This window comes from Panthera tigris, chromosome D4 (assembly GCF_018350195.1).
Source record: "Panthera tigris isolate Pti1 chromosome D4, P.tigris_Pti1_mat1.1, whole genome shotgun sequence".
NCBI classification, from domain to species: domain Eukaryota; kingdom Metazoa; phylum Chordata; class Mammalia; order Carnivora; family Felidae; genus Panthera; species Panthera tigris.
The window spans coordinates 86,698,807-86,713,738 of NC_056672.1; the positions used below are offsets into that span (position 1 = coordinate 86,698,807).

General features: G+C 46.7%; 2 protein-coding genes across 2 annotated transcripts in view; one reads left to right on the plus strand and one right to left on the minus strand.

Moving 5' to 3' along the window:
• Window positions 1–467: 467 nt before the first annotated feature.
• Window positions 468–2,995, minus strand: DOLK (dolichol kinase). Its single transcript, XM_007078819.2, has one exon. It carries the CDS (start codon window positions 2,238–2,240, stop codon window positions 624–626), a length of 1,617 nt encoding a protein of 538 aa, XP_007078881.2. The 5' UTR covers window positions 2,241–2,995; the 3' UTR covers window positions 468–623.
• The window catches only part of NUP188 (nucleoporin 188), a 54,265-nt gene continuing 41,964 nt past the window's right edge, over window positions 2,632–14,932 (plus strand). The window contains exons 1-3 of the mRNA XM_042963404.1: window positions 2,632–2,687; window positions 12,455–12,509; window positions 14,717–14,790. Of these exons, the coding sequence (XP_042819338.1) occupies window positions 2,656–2,687; window positions 12,455–12,509; window positions 14,717–14,790 (161 nt within the window). The 5' untranslated portion in view covers window positions 2,632–2,655. The remainder of the gene's footprint in view (window positions 2,688–12,454; window positions 12,510–14,716; window positions 14,791–14,932) is intronic.

Genomic DNA, 14,932 nt, shown 5'->3' on the forward strand with positions numbered 1-14,932 from the left:
AATAGTGTAGCCAAGGACTCTGACCAGATTAGTTTGACTCCAGAACCTGAAGTGGTAACCTTTATACTCTACAGCGTCCAGCATCCAGGATCACAAGGTGAGGTAGGGCGGGCGGGGGGCGGGGGGGGGGGGCGGCAGCTAGAGCACACACAAGTTCTTTGTGTTGTCGTGCTATCCTTTAAGACTTGTTTTCTGGGGCACCTGGGTGGCTCAGTCGGTTAAGCGTCCGACTTTGACTCAGGTCATGATCTCACTGTTGGTGGGTTCGAGCCCCGTGTCGAGCTCTGTGCCGACAGCTCGGAGCCTGGAACCTGCTTCAGATTGTGTCTCCCTCTCTCTCTCTGCCCCTCCCCTGCTTGTGCTGTCTCTTTCTCTCTCAAAAATAAATAAACATTAAAAAAAAAAAAAAGAGTTGTTTTCTTAAAAAAAAAAAAAAAGACTTTCTTTTTAAATATCAGCAAAACTAAAACCAGGAGAGCTTTGACTTTTATTTTGAATCTGAATGAACTGAAAAATCCAATGTGCTTCTCACCCCTTGGCTCTTCGTGCCCAAGTGGCTGGCTGCTGCGGGGACCCCTCATCCTCCCCATGTCCCTGTTTCCTCCATCACTGCTGCGCAGCAGCTAGGCCATCAGCAGTATCAGCAAGTAGAGAGGCAACAGGAGATTGTCTATCTGCGTCGTGTATGCTTCCAGGAGGGACACGATGCTGATAGAGCCCAAAATCCAAGCATAGCTGTAGTTTAGGTCCACTCCACTGTCAAAGATTAAGATCAGAGCTACAGAAATGATCTGCGCAAATATAGAGGTCACGGTCCCCTCAAAAGTCTTTTTGGTTCCAGGCCAGTGGATTTCCCCCATGGTGCTGCCGAAGATGGAGGCCGCAGTGTCGCCCACACCCACAGCCAAGACCCCTGCGTAGGGAACCAGGGCCCTTGCTCCCCCCAAGCTACCCTTCTGTGTGCAGGGTCTGGGGACCAGCCAAATGGGAAGAGACATGCCCAGGAGCAGGTAGATATGTGTCAGGATGAGTGGTCCACTGTCTCGTTCATCCAGGAAAAGGGACAGGAGGCTCCTCAGGGTGTGGCCCAGGGGCTTGATGCGGAAATAGCGCACGTACTCCAGGAAGATGAAGACTGCCAGACAGATAGTGGCAGCTACGTAGAGCAGTGTCCGGTCAAAGAGGATACCTGGGATGTAGGTGGCCACCACGATGAAGTGGAAATACTTCCGGGCAATGGTGGGGGCCTGGTGCTTCTTGGACTCAGAGGACGACCGCTTGGCATTCTGGTAAAATACCACCAGGCAGGCTAAGGTGGCCAGCAGAGACCAGTAGACTAGGAGGTAGATGCGGGTCTCTGTTTGGAAGAGGAATTGAAGAAGCCAGAGCAGGGGGTTCTTGCGGATGAGCCGGTGCAGCCAGGGCAGGACCACACCAAGGCCCAGCACACAGGTCATGAGGTGGAAGAAGACAGAGGAAGCCCAGGTACCTGAGTCCATGAAGACAAAGAGAGTGCTGAAGAAGATGCCCATAAGCACCATGCCTACCACCACCACCAGCAGGAAGAAATCCACTGGGTCACCCTGGCTTTCCACCACAGTCAGAGAGCGTTTGATGAGCTGGTTGAGCATGAAGCTGATGCCGCCCAATACCAGCAGTGCCTCCCCGGGGGTAAAGCAGCGGGGCAGCAGGTACAGAAGGATCATGTTGAGGTACACGAAGATCAGCAGGACCTCCAAGACCTCTATCACCTCGCCCACACTCAGTGAGTGCTTCATGATGTAAATGATGACACCTCCAGCCAAGCCCGAGATGACACAAGTGTTGGTGGGCACTGGGCGGGTGATGCCCAGCGCCAGTACTGAAGAGAAGAGGGCCACTGCCATGCCAGTGGCTGCCACCACAATTCCAAAGCGCTCAAAGTACGTGTTCCCCACAGACTGGCATCGCTCCTTCATGACCAGTCCGAGTAAAGGCATAACCATCGATGCCGGCAGCAGGCCGCTGTTTGCAGACATTCGGAACTGGAAGACAGCGCTTCCCTGCTGTAGCAGCCGATCCCACTTGTACTGGACGTAGAAGGCCTGCACTGCGAGGGCCACGGCACACCACGAGTATCGGTCCCACACCGCTGCGTGGATGCTGAGCACCACTGCGAACACTACTGCTGCCTCTGCCAGCACCGACCCGCTCAGCGGAGCGCCGGTCCCCGAGGCCGGGGGAGCGTACTCTCGGGTCATGTCTCTAGACCTGGGGCCCCGGGGAACCCGGGGTGACTAGCGACGTCTTGGCTTCTGGGTCCTTCAAGCCCTGCCAGGCCGACAGCGACAGCTTCACACAGCCAGCACCTTCTCTCTCCGTTCTCCAGCGGCGAGGACGGAAGCTCCACTGGGGGCAGGCCACTCTCTGAGGCTTGATAATTGGCGCCCAGGCACGCCCCAGTGCCTCCCACTCAGGGCACAGACGCTGCCACTCGGCCGCTTTCTCTACAGCCTCGGGGGCCCTCGCCGCAGGTTCCTCACCTCTCTGGGCGTCGCCATCTTGACCCCGCCCGCCGTCACGTGACGAAGAGCACCGCCCACAGCCCGGCCGGAGGCGAACGGTCACGTGGGCAAGGCGTCTGGGGGCGGGGCTGGGGCGCGCGCGCGCGCGAAGATGGCGGCGGCCGCCGGCGGGCCGTGTGTGAGGTGCGGAGCGGGCCGAGTCGGCGGGGGTGGCTGTGAGGCGCGGGGTCTGAGTCGAGCGGCAGCCGGGCGGGACTTGCGGGCGAGCTGTGGCCGCGGTAGCGGGGCGAAGCCCGGCTAGGTGGACGGGCTCCGAGACCGGGAGGCGGTTACGTCCAGACGGTCCTCGCGCGCGGGGGATCTGAGGCGACTTCTCCGAGACGCGGCCGGTGCCTCACCCCCTTCTCTCAGCGCCGGCCTCGCGTCTCCTCACCCAGTCGCTTTCCCTTCCTCCTCTCTCCCCACGGGCGCGTTCCTCGGCTCCCCGCCCCTCCCCCCCCCGCCCCGCGCCCCGCGCTTCCTCGTCTGGCGTGACGCTCCCTCGAGGCGCGACGGGGCGCTTCGCGGTCGCCCGGGGGAGTCCCCACCCACCCCCGTGCCCGCCGCAGCCTCGGGTGCCCCGCTCCGGCGACGTTCCCGGGTTCCTCCATGTGCTCGTTACGAGGTCTGTTCCGGGGGTCGCCGAGCCACCTCCCTGCGGTCTCTGCCCTCTTTCCCCGCGCAGCCTTTCATCCATCCATCCATCCATCCATTCATTTTCTGGTGCCTTGACTCCGCCAGCCGACGGGCCCAAACCCTTGAAGAGGTCCCGGGCACCGTCCTGGACTTTGGGGACGCGAAGATGAAACGTTAGAAAGGAGGAGGCCGTTCTTACTTTGGAAGAGCGCTTGCTGACTAGCGCCAGACCCGGGCCCAGCGCTTCCGAAGCGTCATCTCCTTGGATTCGAGGCCGGGAGGCACCTTGTCCCTTCCAGACGACTCGCGGATCCGAGGAGTGTAGCCGAGGGGTAAAGGGAGGATTCACAGCGAAGGCGGCCCCACTCGGAAGCCTTAACCGGATCGCCACACCTCCAGCTTCCACGTTCCCGCTCGAAGCGTCTTCCGGCCGGCCCTGCCATGCCCCGGCCTAAAATTCAGCATCCCTGTCACTTACTGTGCCCGCATGCTGTCCCCACTTTTTTTTTTTTTGGGGGGGGGGGTCTTCTGTACTGCTGTATCCTCGACACCCCGACGAGCATGTACTCGACACTCAGTAAATACTACAAACGTTGCCCATCTTCTCGGATTATCACTTCCTTCCCCTCTCAGCTCTGAGTGAAGATTTTCTTCTTCTTCCGAGCTTTCTTTTTTTGTACATATATATTATTATTACAGTTACTATATCTTCATGATCGTATATTTATTATTACACATGTAGGTGTAATTATTAGTAGCTTATTCATTTTGAGAGAGAGGGTGCAAATGAGTGAGGGGCAGAGAGAGAGAGAAGCTGGGCTCACCCGAAGCGGGGCTCGAGCTCTCGAACTGTGTGAGATCAGCACCTGAGCCGAAGTCCGATGCTTCACCAGCCGAGCCGCCCGGGAGCCCCTTCGGAGCTCTTCCGTGACTCCTTCGGAACTTTGCGAGGATGAGTTTGCCCTTTCCTCCTTAGCTCTTTGCTCTGGCAGCAGTGGGGTCGCGGCGCCTGCCTTTCCTTTGCTTTATTTCCCAGTCGTTGTGGAGGTTGGGTAGAGTTTAGCTCCCGCCAGGTAAGGCCCCCTCCTCAGGGAACGCGAACCAGGCAAGGAGAGGGTTTGGTCTGCCTGAGAGACGCTTCGGTCGTCCTGGGGAACCTACCAGACTCAGACCTGAAGATGGAAGGAATGACGCTCGGGTTTCTAAGCAGCGCTTCGCCCAGGGTGTGTGTTAAAGTAATCTTTCCCTTTTCTGCTGGAAAGCGCGTTACAACAGTTGGACTTGTACTGAGCAGCAGCCTTCTGCTTGAAATGCCTGGAGGTCTGGACTAAGAGACAACTTAAATTCTCTTCCTGGTGCTGACTTGTAAGTGGCCTCAGTCTGCTTTACCCTTTAGGCCTGTTTCTCCAAACGTGAGTCCTTTTCAGAGCAGTATTGAGGTGGCTCTGAAGCCTGTAGGAGAATCTTTGTGTATGTTGATAGGAGCTGGCACTAGCCAAACATAGAGTAATACGCCCCCATCACTGAATGTTTTGGGAAGGTCGCTCAGGGTTTGGCAGACAGTCAATTTGAATATTGGCATTTGAAGGTATCTCTTGTGTTCATCGGTTAGTGTGTTCGTGAAAGTCTGAGCGGTGTGCGTGTGCTAAGAAAGAAAGCACAGTGACTGTGGTTCGAAAAGCTTGTCCTGGGAAGCTTACATCTCGGTTCACATGACAGGTGTGTACCTCATCTGTGGAGCCCGGGCATCCAGGGACAGTGGCCACTTATTTATTATCGCTGTGGAATATCACTGTGTTTCTCAAAAGAACTATGTCAGAGTAGGTTGGTTGTGTCTCAGTTTTCTACCAAAAGGACTCAGTCGTAGAGGCTCTTCTTCCTAACCTCCTAGTAGCTTTCACCCAGAGGTTTCCAACCACATGGATCTCTCTAGGGAAGATAATTTCCAGTTTCCACGGACTCCAGCTCTTTGAGGAATGGAGTTCTATGTTGTCTGCGAGAACATTGGGCCGAAAGTCAATGAACTTTTTTATTTTTATTTATTTACTTTTTTTATTTTAGAGATGGAGAGAGTGCGAGCAGGGGAGAAGGGCAGAGGGAGAAGTCGAGAATCTTAAGCAGGCCCTACACTCAGCATGGAGCCTGACATGGGGCTTGATCCCACAACCCTGGGATCATGACCTGAGCCAAAATAAAGAGTCTGATGCTCAACTGACTGAGCCACCCAGGCGCCCCTCAGTACATTTTTAAAACTTTAACTTTGAGGCAAGGTATTTAGTTTCTGTGCTTTGGTTTCTCCTCCAAGTACTTGGCTCAGACTTATTTATTGTGAAAATAAGTGAGAGACACTACAGTACATATTTTGTTTCTTTTTATTATTATTCTCAAGTTAGTTAACATACAGTGTAGTCTTGGCTTCAGGAATTTTTTTTTTTTTTAACATTTATTTATTTTTGAGAGAGAGAGAGAGAGAGAGAGAGCATGCACGGGGGAGGGACAGAGAAAGAGAGACAGGGAGACACAGAATCCGAAGCAGGCTCCAGGCTCTGAGCTGTCAGCATAGAGCCCGATGCAGGGCTTGAACTCACGAACTGTGAGATCATGACCTGAGCCGAAGTGGGACGCTTAACCGACTCAGCCACCCAGATGCCCCAGGAATATTTTGTTTCTTGAAAACATATAGAAGATGTCTCCCTGAGGCTTTGGATTAGACGTCACGGTTCTGGCCATGGCTGTTGTGTCTTGAGAATTACCTGCTAAACCTTAAGGTTCCAATTTGAGGTGAAGTCTTGCATTGATTCCTGAATAAATTCCCAGTGATCTCTTCCCTGACTGTTTTCTGTCTTACTTCTGTGGTTATATTCCTTTGTAGTGTCTAATTGTTAGGATCATGCTTTTTGTTACTTTCTACTTTCTCGCTGATTGTATAATGTGTGCTTAACGTCCTTTGTCATTCCCAACGCTAAACTTAATAAGGATCATGAGGGTCTTAGATTCATTTGTATCTTCGTTATTCGTAGGCTGGAAAATGTGTAGGAATCAAGGAACCAGAGACACTTGTTTCCACAAGGATTTCCTTCCTGATAAACTACCGTTTTCTCCTTTATTCTCCTTTCTCTTGGCATGTCTACATATAATTTTGGTTTTCTAATTTTTCTGTTCCACTTAGACTATAGGCATTGCAGGTCGACTCCTGTCATTCTTTCTTTGATACTAATTCATGAGCATGTTGTGGGTTTTTTTTTTTTTTTCACCTAAGAATTTATTATTTTATTTTATTTTTTAAAATACTTTATTTATTTTTGAGAGAGAGCGAGCCCGTGTGCACAAGCAGGGGGAGGGGCAGAGAGAGAGGAGGACAGGATCAGAAGCCAGCTCCACGCTGACAGCAGGGGGTCCAGTGTTGGGCTTGAACTCATGAACCTGAGCCAAAGTCTGACACTCAGCTGACTGAGCCACCCAGGCGCCCCTATTTATTATTTTAAATAGGCTCCAAGCCTGCCCATCCTGCCCATCGTGGTGCTTGAACTCATGACTCTGAGACTAAGATTTACATGCTCTACCATCTGAGCCAGCCAGGCACCCCATCAGCATGGTTGTCCCCCCCCCCCCCAGCATGTATTTTTTGAGCCTCTCCTCTGTACCAGCGACTGTGTTAATTAAGGGTATGTGTTGCCATTGTAGAAAAGAAAGCTCCTCCTCAGCCTTTCTTTGCTTGTTGTAGGATGAATCTTGAGTGCAACTTGAAGCAGTGAATGTAATGTAATGATTAAACTCTGGAATTTTGTAAACCTGGGTTCAAGCCGTAGCTCCAAGCCCTGGATCTATTATATGTTAGCTTTGTGACACTAGACAAATTATTTAAGTATTCTTAGGCCTTAATTTCCTGAAGAAATAATGGGGATAATAACACTATCAGCTTCATAAGTGAGTTGTCAGTAAGTTGTCAATAAGACAGGGTGTTAAATGCTTCATACAGTGTCTGTATACTATAAATGCTTAGTGTTGGCTACTCTTTTTATCAAAAACTCATATCAGTAGACATTATTATTTTTGACATCTTATTATTTTTTTAATGTTTTTATTTTTGAGAGAGAGTGTGAGCAGGGGAGGGACAGAGAGAGGGAGACAGAGGATCCAAAGTGGGCTGCATGCTGACAGCAGCTAGCCCAATGCGGGGTTTAACTCACCAACCGTGAGATCATGACCTGAGCCGAAGTCCGATGCTCAACAGACTGAGTCACCCAGGCACCCCTATTTTTGACGTAACAAAAGGAATGTGACGTGGTTTTGCCAATTAAAAAAATTTTTTTTGCCAATAAAATTTTAATTTCTAAAGGAACACTTTTTTTTTTTTTGAGTAGCAAGTATAAAAGTTACTGCTTTAGTCTAGGACAGTGCTCTCTAATCTTGTTTAGTTAACAGACTCTTCCTCTCCCCCCTTCTCTCTGCCAAAAAAAGGCTAATACTATATATCAAACATAAAAGGCAGATAGGGTCTGTACTGACCGGTCTTTTACCTGCTCCTCTGAAATAAATTGATACCCTAGAGCAGTGGTGATTTAGGAATTCATTTGTGTGGTCATTTTAAAATGTAGATTTCCCATGCCTGTCCTTTGAGAAACAGTAGCGCTACGTTGTGAGCAGGATTCTGTGGTACTGCTGTGTTGTTCCCAGGTGATTTTGTTGTATGTGATCTGAGTATCAAGTACAAGTTGAGAAATACTCTTACGGGACATTTTATTTTTAAAAAAAAAAAGGCGGGGCTCCTGGATAGCTCTGTTGTTTAAGCTTCTGACTCTTAATTTCTGCTCAGGTTATGATCCCACAGTCATGAGGTCATGAGGGCTCTTAGCTGGGAGTGGAACTTGCTTAAGATTCTCTGTCTGTCTGTCTGTCTCTCTCAGAAAAAAAAAAGAGGGGTGCCTGACTGGCTCAGTTGTTATAACGTGTGACTCTTGATCTCCAGGTTGTGAATTTGAGCCCCATGTTGGGTGTAGAGATTACTTAAAAATAAAATCTTTTTTTTTTTTTTTTTTAAAGCAAAAACTACAGATTTTGGTGTAACCAAAACCCCCAGCTTGACTTTGACAAAACAAGGAATTCTAGGCCCTGGCAGCAGGGCTTCATAGTGTGGGCACTACATAGTGTGGGCAGTGGTCTTTGGAGTTTCTTCTGGGAATCACTGCTACCTCTCTAGCTAGGGACCTAAGTTCTGAAAGCAAATGTGGATAAATGAAAGCTCAGTGATGCCCAGGCTTTTTGAAATTGGAAGATGAATGATCAAGAGTGATTTGATTTATTAGCTCAGGCATACAAATGCCTTCAATTAATGATAAATTTCTTTCCGTTAATTTTGATGTACTGTCAGCCCTATTGTTAGCTATGTGTTATATAGTAGGTATCTAATCCATGCTGTGTAAATCAGAAGGTATCCTATGTAAAGTTCAAGTGTATGCTGTTTTTTGATTTTTGAGAGAGAAGGGGGGAGGGGCAGAGGAAAAGGGAGAGAGAATCTTTTTTTTTTTTTTTTTTAATTTTATTTTGAGAGAGAGAGAGAGAGAGATAGCACCTGTGTGTGGGGGAGGAGCAGCGAGAGAAGGAGAGAGAGAGAATCCCAAGCGCTTTCAGTGCGGAGCCCAACAAACACATGAATCTCGAGATGATGACCTGAGCCGAAACCAAGAGTTGGTTACTTAACTGACTGGGCACCCAGGTGCCCCTACTCAGACCTTTAATTTTTTTTTTTTAATGTTTATTTATTTTTGAGAGAGAGACAGAGCGTGAGTGGGGGAAGAACAGAGAGAGAGGGAGACACAGAATCGGAAGCAGGAAGCAGGCTCCAGGCTTTGAGCTGTCAGCACAGAGCCCGATGCAGGGCTTGAACTCACGAACCGCGAGATCATGACCTGAGCTGAAGTCGGATGCTTACCGACTGAGCCACCCAGGCGCCTCAGACCTTTAATTTTTTTATTTCTTTTTTAAAGTTTATTTATTTTGACAGAGAGAGGGAGAGAGAATGAATCCCAAGCAGGCTCCGCACTGCCAATACAGAGCCAGATGTGGGACTGGAACCCATGAACTGTGAGATCGTGACCTGATCCAAAGCCAGTTTTTGAATAGTGAATGCTGTAATGCTCTCTTGTCATCAGATAAATGATTACTGATTCAACAGTGCAGCTCTGGGAGTTGGTGTCTATTAATTCAGCAGAACTGAAGTTTTCTTAACAAGCATTAACCCTTAGAAAGGAGATTTATAATTTTAGGTTTTAAACCTCTTTGATGGGAAAATCCTGAAAGACAATTTTTTTAAAAGATTTTATTTTTAAGTAATCTACACCCAACATAGGACTTGAACTCACCACCCTGAGATCAAGAGTGCACACTCCACTGACTGAGCCAGCTCAGCCAAAACTGAGACAATTTTTTTTTAATTTTATTTATTTATTTATTCATTTATTTTAGAGAGAGAATGAACAGGGAGAGGGAGAGAGAATCTTAAGCAGGCTCCACCCTTATTGTCGACCGTGATGCGGGCCTTGATCCCATGACCCTGGAATCATGACCTGAGCCAAAATCAGAGTCGAAGGCTCAACTGTTTAAGCCACCCAGGCACCCCTTATGTATGTATGTATGTATGTATTCATTCATTCATTCATTCATTCATTTTTATTGTTTAACGTTTATTATTTTAGAGAGAGTGAGATTGAATGGGGGAAGAGCAGAGAGAGAGCAAGAAAGAGAATCCCAAGCAGGCCCCGCACTGCCAGCCTGGAGCCTGACACGGAGTTTGAACTCATGAACTCATGAACCATAAGGTCATAACCTGAGCTGATATCAAGAGTCGGATGTTTGGGGCACCTGGGTGGCTCAGTCAGTTGATCAGCCGACCTTGGCTCAGGTCATGATCTCGTGGTTCTTGAGTTTGAGCCCCAAGTTAGGCTCTGTGCTGGCAGCTTAGAACCTGGAGCCTGCTTCGGATTCTGCGTCTTCCTCTCTCTCTGCCCCTCCTCCGCTTGTGCTCTGTCTCTCTCTCAAAAATAAACATTTAAAAAAAAGAGTTGGAAGCTTAACCGACTGAGCCACCCAGGCGCCCCTTATTTACTTTTAAGAGAGAGAGAGAGTGCGAGTAAGGGAGAGGCAGAAAAAAGAGGGAGAGAGAGAGAGAATCCCAAGCAGGCTCCGCACTGTCAGTATGGAGTCTAATGTGAAACTTCATCCTATGAACCATGAAATCATGACCTGAACTGAAATCAAAAGTCAGGTGCTTAACTGACTGAGCCACCCAGGTGCCCCTCCTTAAATAAAATCTTAAAAAAAAAAAAAGAGGAAACAGCAAAACTAAAAGGCAACTGACGGAATGGGAGAAGATATTTGCAAACAACATATCAGATAGAGGGTTAGTATCCAAAATCTATAAAGAACTTACCAAACTCAACACCCAAAAAACAAATAATCCAGTGAAGAAATGGACAAAAGACATGAATAGACACTTCTCCAAAGAAGACATCCAGGTGGCCAACTGACACATGAAAAAATGCTCAACATCACTCATCATCAGGGAAATAGAAATCAAAACAAAACCACAATGAGATACCACCTGACATCTGTCAGAATGGCTAACATGAACAACTCAGGCAACAACAGATGTTGGTGAGGATGCGGAGAAAGAGGCTCTCTTTTGCCCTGCTGGTGGGAATGCAAACTGGGGCAGCCACTCCGGAAAACAGTATGGAGGTTCTTCAAAAAATTAAAAATAGAACTACCCTGTGACCCACCAGTTACACTATTAGGTATTTATCCAAGGGATATAGGTATGCTGTTTCGAAGGGGCACATGCACCCCATGTTTATAGCAGCATTATCAACAATAGCGAAAGTATGGAAGAGCCCAAGTGTCCATCGATAGATGAATGGATAAAGAAGACGTGGTGTGTGTGTATATGCGTATCCAGTGGAGTATTATTCAGCAATCAAAAAGAATGAAATCTTGCCATTTGCAACTACGTGGATGAAACTAGAGGGTATTATGCTAAGTGACATTAGTCAGAGAAAGACAAATACGGTATGACTTCACTTGTATGAGGACTTTAAGATACAAAACAGATGAACATAAGGGAAGGGAGGCAAAAACAAAAACAGGGAGGGGAACAAAACATAAGAGTCTCTTAAATATGGAGAACAAACTGAAGGTTACTGGAGGGATTGTGGGAGGGGGGAGGGGCTAAATGGGTAAGTGGCATTAAGGAAATATATTCCTGAAATCATTGTTGCACTATATACTAACTAACTTGGATGTAAATGTAAAAAATTAATAAAATGGTAAAAAAAAAAAATTCTGGAAGTCATGGGTGGCTTGAAATATAGTCCTTTTTTATTTTTTATTAAAAAAATTTTTTTTAATGTTTATTTTTGGGAAAGAGAGAGCACGAGTAAGCTTGGGGGAGGGCAGAGATAGAGGTAGACAGAGTCAGAACCAGGCACCAGGTTCTGAGCTGTCAGCACAGAGCCTGATGCAGGGCTTGAACTCACAAACTGTGACATCATGACCTGAGCCGAAGTTAGACACTTAACTGACTGAGCTACGTAGGTGCCATGATATACTCCTTTTCTAGATTCTCCTTATTTGTCACTACATTTTAATGAGAGGGGAGGAGGTAGAAATAAAATGCTGCATTGAGGCGGTGCCTTAGCATAGAAGATGTAAGATAATTCACTAATTTTTATATTTCATTAATTCTAAAATATACATTTTTGCATACTTTAATACCTCTGAAATTGCAATGCATTTTATTATTGATAGAACATAAATAATTATGTATCCTTCAATTAATGGCATCTTAAATGCATTGAAATGTGGTGGCCATTCTCATTTTTAATAGTACCTGCTTGGTTTAGGTTATATGTTAGTTTCTTAATTTCTACTTTGAACATCAAACTTATAAGAAAAATAGAATAGGATTAATGTCTAGAATTTCATCAAATTGCTTTATACATTGAATTTCCTGATTTCAGAGAATAGGTGAGATACTGTGAGACAGCTTAGTCAAATTTGTGTTCTCTGAAAGTGCAGGGGCACCTGGGTGGCTTAGTCAGTTGAACATTCGACTTCGGCTCAGGTCATGATTTCACAGTTTGTGAGTTAGAGCTCTGTGTCAGGTTCACTGCTGTCAGCTCAGCCCACTTTAGATCCTCTGTCCTCCCCCCCCCCCCCATAAATAAAACATTTAAAAAAATGAAAGTGCAAAATTACCTCTGCTTTCTGTCATTTTTCAGGAGCAGCAGGGAACTGTGGACAATTCTGCTTGGAAGGTCAGCTCTGAGAGAGCTGGTAAGTGCTGGTATTCTTGAGTGGATTCTGTAGTTTTTGTATAGCTTATATTACAAAGAGCCCCTGAAATAGCCTTCTCTTTGAAGGAGGAAGTAAACACATTTTTTTCATTCCTGTATCTTTGTAAACCTTATGCATTCCCTGCTTCTCTGTGCTGAAATGTGTGTTTTATAGCCTATCTGCTGAAGTTTTCTAAATCTCTACCTTTCTTTGTCCTTTAGTGATTCCTTACCTGAAAAGATACCAGTGCTGCTTGGCTGGCTGCTCAGGGTTGGAGTACAAATACCTTTCTGCTACTTCAGGGCTAAGGAAGATTCTCAGGCTTTTTCTCTGTCTCATACTTTCCTTGCCTTTTTTTCCTTTTCCATGTAGCTAGCTCCTTAGGTCACAGAGGCTATGGTATCTAGGATATTTCCAAGTATATAATCAGTAAAGCACAGTTCTTTGTGTTAATCCTTGAGTGGCCTTAACTTGTGAAGGTAAAGCATTAAGATGATATTTAATTATCACTGTTGTTATTGTGGTAATTAACATAATGAATGTCACACCTTTTTTTGAGCCTTAACATTTTTTTTTTTTTTTTTTTTTAAGTAGGCTCCGTGTCCAATGTGGGGCTTGTACTCATGACCTTGACATCAAGAGTCATGGGGCACCTGGGTGGTTCAGTCATTTGAATGTCTGACTTTAGTTTTGGCTCTGGTCTGATCTCACAATTTGTGGGTTTGGGCTCTGCATTGGGCTCTGTGCTGACAGTGTGGAGCCTCCTTGGATTCTCTCTCTCCCTCTCTCTCTGCTACTCCCCTGCTCTCTCTGTCTCTCAAAATAAATAAACAAACTTAGAAAAAGAGTCACATGCTCTACTGTCTGAGCCAGCCTGGCACCTCTAGAGCCTTAACATTAAAAAAAAAAAAAATTTTCTTTTAGCGTTTATTTATTTTTGAGAAAGAGACAGAGTACGAGCTGGAGAGGGGCAGAGAGAGAGGGGGACACAGAATTTGAAGCAGGCTCCAGGCTCTGAGCTGTCAGCACAGAGCCAGACGTGGGGCTCGAACTCAAGAACCGTGAGATCATGACCTGAGGTGAAGTCAGACGCTTAACCATCTGAGCCACCCAGGCAGCCCTAGAGCTTTAACATTTTGATATGCTTTCATCTGATAATTCTACTTCTAGGAACATATCTTACAAGAAAGAAATCCTGAAAAAATTTTTGTATGCAAAGCTTTACCATAGCATTATATATATTAACAAGTAATCACAGCTTAAGTATATCTAACGTTAGAGACATGGTAGATAAATTATTAGCTAGCTACTTGATAAAATATCATGCAACCACTAGAAAGGGCATTAAAATTTTTTCTTTAATGTTTACTTATTTATTTATTTATTTAAAAAATTTAAAAAAAATTTTTTTTTAATGTTTATTTATTTTTGACAGAGAGAGAGAGAGACAGGGCATGAGTGGGGGAGGGGCAGAGAGAGAGGAAGACACAGAATCCGAAGCAGGCTCCAGGCTCCGAGCTGTCAGCACAGAGCCTGACGCGGGGCTCGAACCCATGGACCGTGAGATCATGACCTGAGCCGAAGTCGGATGCTCAACCGACTGAGCCACCCAGGCGCCCCCAAAAAATTTTTTTTTTTAACGTTTATTTTTGAGACAGAGAGAGACCGCATGAACGGGGGAGGGGCAGAGAGAGAGGGAGACACAGAATCTGAAGCAGGCTCCAGGCTCCGAGCCATCAGCCCAGAGCCCGACACGGGGCTCGAACTCACGGACCGCGAGATCGTGACCCGAGCTGAAGTCGGACGCTTAACCGACTGAGCCACCCAGGCGCCCCTAATGTTTATTTATTTTTATAAGAGAGAGACAGCATGAGCAGGGGAGAGGCAGAGAGAGGGAGACACAGAATCTGAAACAGGCCCCAGGCTCTGAGCTGTAAGCACAGAGTTCGATGTGAGGCTTGAACTTATGAGCCGTGAGATCATGACTTGAGCCGAAGTCAGACGCTTAACCGACTGAGCCACCCAGGCACCCCAGAAAGCTAGTTTATCAAGATTTTCATAATAAGATTAAATCATTATTAGAATGTGAAGCAAGGGAAAGGAGGCTACATAATTCTCTATCCAAAATGATTTCAGCTGTGGGGAGAAACATATTAAAAAGACCAGGAATGTGTAAATCCCTGTATAATTTCTTTGTTCTTTTCCAGAATCAGATTGAGGCAGAACTGAATAAACATTGGCAGCGGCTCTTAGAGGGGCTGTCCTACTATAAACCTCCCAGGTATGGCTATTCCATGCGTCTGGTTAGAGTAATTCCACTGAGGAAGCTGGGGTAGAGAAACTCTTCCTGTACGATTTGGTGATGCTGCTGGGTTAGGTAGATTACAGAGAATACAAATCGGTTACCAGTGGAAAAGAGTCAG

Coding starts and splice junctions, on each gene's coding strand:
- DOLK (XM_007078819.2), bottom strand. CDS start 2,240: ATGACCCGAGAGTACGCTCCCCCGGCCTCGGGGACCGGCGCTCCGCTG.